General features: G+C 37.7%; 1 protein-coding gene across 1 annotated transcript; it reads left to right on the top strand.

The window, feature by feature from the left end:
- The first annotated feature begins 1,038 nt into the window (after positions 1-1,038).
- cenpa (histone H3-like centromeric protein A) lies at positions 1,039-8,180 on the top strand. The gene is made up of 5 exons (XM_085167685.1): positions 1,039-1,310; positions 3,849-3,965; positions 4,197-4,318; positions 5,810-5,884; positions 6,793-8,180. The coding sequence occupies exons 2-5, from the start codon at positions 3,851-3,853 to the stop codon at positions 6,919-6,921; spliced, it is 441 nt and encodes a 146-aa protein (XP_085023811.1). The 5' UTR covers positions 1,039-1,310; positions 3,849-3,850; the 3' UTR covers positions 6,922-8,180.
- Positions 8,181-8,479: the final 299 nt, after the last annotated feature.

Below are 8,479 nucleotides of genomic sequence, written 5' to 3'. Positions count from 1 at the left end.
TCCGTTGTCTAAAGAATTATTAAGGAATTTATTAAAAATCACTTTTTGTGACCTACTGGTCTGTGAAAACACAATAAAATCTTCTTTTCATGCATTGCTAATTGCTGAGCTTTATAATGTCACAGCATTATGCTTTATAGTATATATTAGATTATTTATTGAATAATTTGAAGAGTATTATGTCACACACTTCTCTGTCTTTTAACAATAGCTTCCAAAGGGTTATCTCTAAAGAGCTCCAGACAATGCACACTCACTGATTTACACATATCCACCAAAGGATCCAAAAAGTGGGTGAGCAACATTTAATGAATCCTGAAAAAGTACATGGAAGATCAAATCACAGCAAGGGTATTCACAGCAAACACACAGGAATTATTATTTTAGTGGTCGACAATAGCTTTAACTATTTTAAGAGAAATAATATCCAAGTCCCAAACTGATACAATTTTAGAGCTTTATCACACAGATATTACTAAGCAGGTTGTGAGATGGCTTTTTTTATGCATCACCACATGCAGTTTACAGGAAAACAAGTTTGTAGATCACTTGGCAACAAATGCTGTTTTATGAGAAAAGAATACAAATTGCCCAACAACACCCACTTTCAGATTACACTTCTGTAAAGAATAATTTAGGTAAAGAAACTGAGCAGAAATCTAAATGCAGAAACTGTGTACATACTTTCGGATACTAAGAGCATAGTTCATAAAAGAAGAATATAGGTTTTCTTTAATTTTTGAGTATCAAAGAGTTAAGACAGGGCTTGTCCTGTATGGAAAACATCTGGTAGGCAAGTATAAGAGGGACAGCTCAAAACCAGTATGACGACTCAATCTTTACCACTGCAAGAATTTTATTTTATTTTATTTTTACCTTTATTTTAATAAAAAATATACATCTCTTTTACTGGTATTATGCACACCAGAAGAGTTTAGAGACTGATTAAAGACTTGTGAGCGGCTGGACAACAATTTCAAAACCTCGCTCATCTTGGATTAACTAGCCTAAAATGGCAATGAACAAAAATTACCGAATAGCTTTATAGTGGTAACATTTCAGTAAGTTTCAAACGGAACTTGGATATAAACAGTAGAGGCCAGCAGGCGTGTGTCACAAGTTGTGAGCCGTACGTGAAACGGAAAAAGACGAAGAAGAATCTGGCCCGCAAGCTGGATCAAAGCTGATTGGCTGAACCAGCGGGGGGCGTTGTTTGAATTTCAGTCAGGAGTGTGTGGCGTTTGTAGCTTTTCGGGCAGTTATATCGGCTTCGAGTATTTCAAGTTGAGAAGTGGTGTTGAACCCAACAGGTACGTGTACTATTATGTTACTTTTCTAATGAAACATTTTCAAGGGTGAATGTGTTGTTGTTCACGTGTAATAGCTCCTAGAACATATCATTTAGATAAACAATCTGCAAAACAAGGACCTTCTGTCCCATTTGGCCGTACGAGTCGTGCATAAAACCTTTATTTTGTGGGGAAATAATAATAATCATAATAATAATAATAAAAACTAAACACGTTATTATTTTTAAGCTTCATGTGTGACCTTAGCAGACGTCTCTGTGGAAACCGTGTAATGTTGCTCTAAATATTGTACAAGGCATTCATACTTTTTCCCCGTGCAATTTCTTGTGGATAATTTGATGTCAGTTAGTCACACATTTGAAATTGTTAATCCTCACTACCTTTTTATTGCCATTTCCGAACGAGTTTTTGCTACAGGACCCAATGGTTCGATCGAATAGATCAAATATTTTATATCAAGGTGGTCTTATCTCTAGCTTTCTCTATATTTTAATAATATTTGTTTGCTCATATTATAGTAACACTATGTATTAGCTATATAGCGTAGCTTGTATTTTAGCGACTGCAACTTGTCAATTTCCTTGTATACAGTAATTTTAAAACGCTGTGATTCTTCGCAGGAATATGACATAGCATCCCAACATAGTTATATTAGGCTTTCTTTATAATGCCCGTGTCATAATTTTCTGTTTTTCTAAAATGTAATTTGAAACAGTTACTTGAATGAAGGTACCAGAAAAGACCTCAGAATTGTATGTTGTAGACTGTATAAGAAACAAAAAATTGTGTCAGATTAGAAAAGGGACACAGTGCAGAGCATGACAACAATTCCACTTAAAACTACAACTTTGTCCTCATTTTATGGTATTACAGCTTTTTCTCCAAAATGGGTTATATCCATTTTTCAAAATTTTGTTTGTGATGCATTCTAGGGATATTCTTTGTGACTAATTTGTTAGGGTACTTTCACAGATGGGTTATTTAGTCCATTTAAATGGAACTCTGTTTTGTTTTCCCAATTGTTGCAGTTCATTTGTGCAAGTGTGAACACAGTAATCCCACAGAGACCCTTTGGAGAAGGTGGTCTCTGTACGTTTCCAAATGAACTCCTGGTTTGTTTATGGTGTGAAAGTGATCTGACCCCGATTCAAGCCAACTGCCAGGTGTGCAGTACATGTTTAAGCTATAAGATGTCCTTTAGCTATGTATGCTTTGGATTCTCAATGTAGGAAGGAACCACTGATGTGCAAAGGTCTGTATGGGCTAGCAACTAGCTGTGAAGTGAACATTACCAAGGCTTTTAATTTTGAGTACAAGATCCATAGAGGCAGGGGTCTGTCACACCAGGCAAGAACCCATGTTTAGGCTGTGTAAAGATACCCCTGAGACAATTCAGCACATAACAGCAGGGTGCGAGATGCTAGCAGGCACCCATATTATACAGGAACATCTTTTAACCTCAAGCCCCGAGGTTAAAATGACCACCCTAGGGTGGTCGAGAATGACCAAGCTAAGATCCTGTGGGATTTCCAGATACAGATGGACAAACTAGTGATGGCTAACCAACTGTACATAGCAGAGGAAGACAGCCATAGTGATAGATGTAGCTATACTGAATGACAGCAACATCAGGATAAAGGAACTTGCTGGAGAGGTACCGAGGGCTGAGAGAAGAACTCGAGAAGATGTGGAGGATGAGGGTAACAGTGGTAATCTGAGCAGTGAACTCCAGGCTAGGCTAGGCAAATGGCTCCAGCAGATCCTAGGAACAATATAGTCCTAAGAACAGCAAAGATACTGCATAGAACCACTCATATATATATTTGCTGAACACCAAAGACAGATCTGAAGAAGTTAGCTTGGACTTTATTTTTTTTCCATAAATTTTTCAAGTAGAATGTAGGAAGGAGTAAAAAATAAAGAAAAAACATTAAATGACTTTTGATTGTTGGTGTATTCTTGAGAAAGTAATTTTTGAAGATGGAGCTGAAGTAGTTAGTGTCTGGAAAAAAAAGGCTTCACACACTTGGATGAGATTGGCACATGTCCTGCTTTCCCTTCTTATTCAAGCAGTTATAAAATGACGTATTCCACTGGCATGAGTACCTTTGCAAACAAGAGCTGCTTCTCATGTGTCAAGGTAGCTTGATGTTTCTAATGATCTGTGATTTGAAGTAAGCCACACTTCCCCTTTTACTTTGAATGCATTTGAGACAAAATCAATCTGCCGAGCATTTTCTTCTGTAATCTGATGATCTTTTCTAGGCCTTTTTAAGCTGTTTTAACAGAAGAGAGGGTGAATCTATACCTCCCTCTATACCTTTATTTACCTGGATAAATAAAGTTTCAATAAAATGAAAACAAAATAACTGCTTACCTTATCTAATAAAATAATAAGTACAGTTACTGACTGAAAAGGAAACTTGAAAGTTTGTTCTTTGTTTTTTTTTTGTGCTTCTAGTAATGTCCCTAATCTGACATAGTTAAATTGTGACCTTGGTGTTATTCCCTTTGTAATTGTCGCCTGTACATTTGTAGCAATGCGTCATAATTTATCTGCCGGCCGTCGGAAGGGTAAAACCCCTCAACGGCGTCCCCAAGTGCCAGCCCAAAGCACCTCCAGTGTAACATCCCCAAGACGCAGTGGAGTTCCAGGTTAGAGTAACTTTTAATGTATTTTGTGTGTGTGTGTGTGTGTGTGTGTGTGTGTGTGTGTGTGTGTGTGTGTGTGTGTGTGTGTGTGTGTGTGAGAGCAAGACCGCTTCTCCCCCCCCACCACCACACACACACACACACACACTTTTCAGCACTTAAAATCAAAGGCTTATTTGACTATCAAAGATTTTACTTAATTGTCTTGCTAACAAACTGTATTTGTGCATTTAGGACTGCCTCCTGTTTCCCCCAAGAAGAGGAAATTTCGACCAGGAACCAGAGCTTTGATGGAGATCCGCAAGTACCAGAAAAGCACAGATCTCCTCCTTAGAAAGGCGCCCTTTGCCCGTTTGGTGAGTCTGACAACAGCAGACCAGACACAGATAAAGTCACTTTTTACCCACTGGGAGTCTTTATTTATTTATTTATTTTTTAAACTGTATTTTCATTTACAGCATTTCTTTTTTCATTGTTTACATTGTTACAGGATTGAATCTGTTTTTGCGTTGTTGTTGTTTTTTTTTTTTTAGTTGAATCAATAGAAGTGTTCTTTTTTTCAATGCCTTTTAATTGTCGGAAGTACAAGAAAGAAAAACTACAGTAATTACAAATATGCTCATATATTCTGTCTCTTAACTCGGGTCTTAATGTTAATAACCATTATAGATATCTACTTGTCCGGTACAAAGTCTATGTCTCCATCCTCACGATGATAGCATGTAAATAATCTTTACTGTGTTCACAGAATTGAGGCTGAAACTGGCAGCAAAAAGAACCAAGATAAAAGGAGCTGATTCTGTTGTACAATTCAATGTCTATAATCTCTTTGAAGGACACGAGGGAATTTTAGTCTTGTCCTCTTTGGGGCTGATCTAGGACTAGGATTCGGGCATTTGGTGCCACCAGAGTCGACTCTCTCAATGACCTGCAGGCACAAAAAACAGTTATTAAATAAAAAATAAATTAACTGCATAATACATACAGTCAAATGAAGGACTGTACATATGATGCAGGACTGCATAGAGTCCTGTGAAAAAACTGTGGAAGAAGTGATGGTGAACTTACTTTCCCTGTTAAGGCAATCCACATTACACCAGGGCCTGTGGTGCTGGCCTATGCACAAAGTAACAGCCAGGTGTTACTAATCAAATGCACTTGATTTACTGATCAGCAGGAAGTGTGAGCGCCTCTATGAAAGCAGAGGTTTTGGACTGCCCAGTAAGAATACTTTATCTGGGAGGCGCTTGCGTCAGCTGGCTTCTTTCGTCGTGGAGGATCAGCGGCTCTACTCTGAACCCCTCCCAAATTACTGAACTCTAAAGCCTGAAAACCCAGCCACATTTTGAAAAAAGATCATATTTGCCGCTTGTGTCTGCAATCTAATTTTTCACCTTTAAAGAGCTAGCAATAATAGTGTTAACACAAAGATCAGGCAGGAAACTTCTCTCACACCCAAGTTTTTGCTTCAGCTACTGCCAGAGCTGCACTCTGCTTGGGATGTCAGGACCTGTCAGCTGTCTCTGGAGTCCGGCAGGCAAACCAAGTCCGCACAGTGCTCCTTCTTCAGCTTGACAGCTGTAATCACCTCTGGTGGCCACCATCTCATTCAGGGGTTACTGCTACGGCAGACATGTGCCAACATTTCTGAGTAATGTGCAGTTTTTTTTTTTGTTTTTTTTTTTAAACAAATCAGTTACATACTCCATATAGTTGGTGTTGAAAAAGCATCACTGTCTTGAGGGTTTTTTGTGTGTTTGCTGTGGGGGGGGGGGGGGGGGGGGGTGTTTCTATGTGACTGAAGCCTCTGTTTCTTAAAAAGATGTTGGTTCTTCCTTTTGATTTAGGTTCATGAGGTGTGCGAAAGCTTTTCTAAAGAAAGGCTCCGATGGCAGGTTTATGCTCTTCTGGCCCTCCAAGAGGTAAGACGCCATCTCCATTAGCCTTTTGATGAATTGTGGACACTTGTAATGTTCACTTGTCTATTTGATACATTTACCTAGAATTACAAGTGTGATGGTGTGCAGTGGTTTGTTTGTTTTTTGCCTTAAATAAGGCCATTTAGATTGCCATACTGCCATTAGGTGGGGATCAGTTGATAGCTTATGTACCCTTTTCACACAGGTGACTGTGACAGAAAAGTATTCACAGTGCTTCACTTGTTACAGTTTTATGATGTTTGAGCCTGATTCCAAAATGTATTGAATTCATTTTTTACCTCAAAATATTATACACAACACCTCCATAATGAAAAAGTGAACAATTTTTGCTTAGAATTCTTGCAAATTTATTAAAAATAAAAAACAAAACATGTACATAAGTATTCACAGCCTTTGCTCAATACTTTTGGCAAAAAGTTACATGTTATACTTTTGTTTGGTATAAGGTGTTTGTCCTGATATGCTGTGTTTGGTTGTCCAGTCTTTTTCAAACGTAACGTGCTAACTGTAACTGAGGATTTTAGGAGCTTTTTTAAGAGTCTGAAATGTAGCTCTTGGGGTTTTTTATAGTTTCTCGAAGCATTACATAGTCTGACCTTGGGTTAAATTTCCTGGTAAGACTGCCTTGAATGTTTCCCATTTCTGAATAATATTTTTCACTGTACATTGATGGACTTGTTTTAGAAATGGCCTTACAACTCTTTTTATAAACCCACTTCTGAACAGCAACAATTGCAGTTCAGAACAATTGTCGCTGGTGTTGTTTGGCTTGCTTTTTGTTAACTAAATAATGTAATTATTTATTGTGTATATAGTGTAATTATTACATATTCCTATTAAGCCATAGTAAAGCTTGCCAATCAAACTTTTCTACATTCTTGTCCTCCCAGGCTGCAGAGGCTTTTCTCGTCTTGATATTTTCAGATGCCAACCTGTGTGCCATACACGCCAAGAGAGTCACTGTATTCCCTCGTGACATTCAGCTAGCCCGGAGGATCCGTGGGGTGGATAATATGTAATTCTTAATCCTATAACAGAAATACATTTGTTTCATTTTTATTTAGTTTAAATTACAACTGTTATATTAAAGGTTTTCTAATTGTATGCTACAATGTGGAGAGTTGAGGTTTGGTTCCTTTTCACACATTGACTTAAAACAAATGGCAACCAATGAAACCAGAAGCTTTTTCATTCCCCCTGCTTTTTTTGTAAACATTGGTGAGGGGTTTTACTTTGCAGAATATATTTAATGTGTTCGTGTGATCACTGTTCTTTTTGTAATATTTGATATGCTTTTAATGTGTATATATTGTTGCACGTTGTATTAAACTTATATTCTTTTTTTTCTACTGCATGTGCCTCATCTATTTGATTTGGACAAAATGTATTATTTTATTTTAACATACGATGGAAACAAAAACCCACGAGGTTTTCTCAGTTGTACTTTCACCTCTCAAAGCAATCTGGCTTGTCTTCTTTGATCTTGGATATAAGCAAGGATCACTTATTGAATATTTTCTCTTTTCATTTTCTGTTACCTCTGGAGTTATTGGACAGTCATTGGTCTAAAAGAAAGACAGATGTTATAAAGTAATTATATAATTATTATTGAGGACTGTGCTAAACAGTGGTCTGTGATCCTGAATTATGTTGCTGTCATTCCCAAAGTGGTAGGCCACATAACATCACAGAGTGGGGTCAGTGGATGCTGACCCCAGTGTATTTTCAGCCTGTCTGAAGCAGGACAAGATCCTGGTGTTATGGTAAACAACCTCAGAGCTTAACAACTATCTACACAGTTGGCCTCCCATCATATGTGAAGAAGGTGCAGGGAAGACTAGTCTTGGTCTCTCTAAGACCATGAGTGAGAAAACCAATTTAATCCAATCAGATATTGGATTAATCATATTTGATCCTGCAACATGAAATAAAATATCAATTTTTCAGGGTTGCTCCTCATGTCATTACCCCTCAGTCAGTGAGTGAGACAGTGCAAGTGCATCGCAAAAACTCATATGACTGACAACCGTAAATGAAGCAGCATCTGGCTGCAGTTTAAAGAAGAAGCAGATACTAACTAAGAGGAGAAACCGAATCAGCCCATCCAAGCTGAGGCATTTGATTTTTCTGAATGCCAACCTGCATTAAGGACATACTGTTTGGCTACTGAGTTTGGTTCTGTTTCTGTTCTTTGTATTTGTTTGCAGTGTTTTATTTTTGTGTTGAATTAAAATGAAACGTTTGATTAAAATATTAAACAAAAGTAAGAATGCCTGCTTTTGTAACAGAACAAATACATAAAAGTTGGCAATTATAAGGCTTCTCATAAAAACACTAAATGCAAAAGGGTTTATCAAAACACAAAGCATTCATATTTGCCAATTAAAGGTAAAATATGAGGCTACAGATGTTTGTTTTTTGGGGGGTTTTAGAGCCATTTGGGACCCAAAAGAGCCAGCTCTTCTTTTGGAGTTGCGCCACAAGAACCCCATCACTAACTAACCCATGCTGCAGAACTTTGGAGTAAGTCGCTGAAACTTGTAAATGACAAAAAAGCCTGTAAAGTTGTTGTATTAT

Source organism: Neolamprologus multifasciatus, chromosome 7 (assembly GCF_963576455.1).
Source record: "Neolamprologus multifasciatus chromosome 7, fNeoMul1.2, whole genome shotgun sequence".
NCBI classification, from domain to species: Eukaryota; Metazoa; Chordata; class Actinopteri; order Cichliformes; family Cichlidae; genus Neolamprologus; species Neolamprologus multifasciatus.
This window is presented reverse-complemented; position numbering and strand designations above follow the sequence as displayed.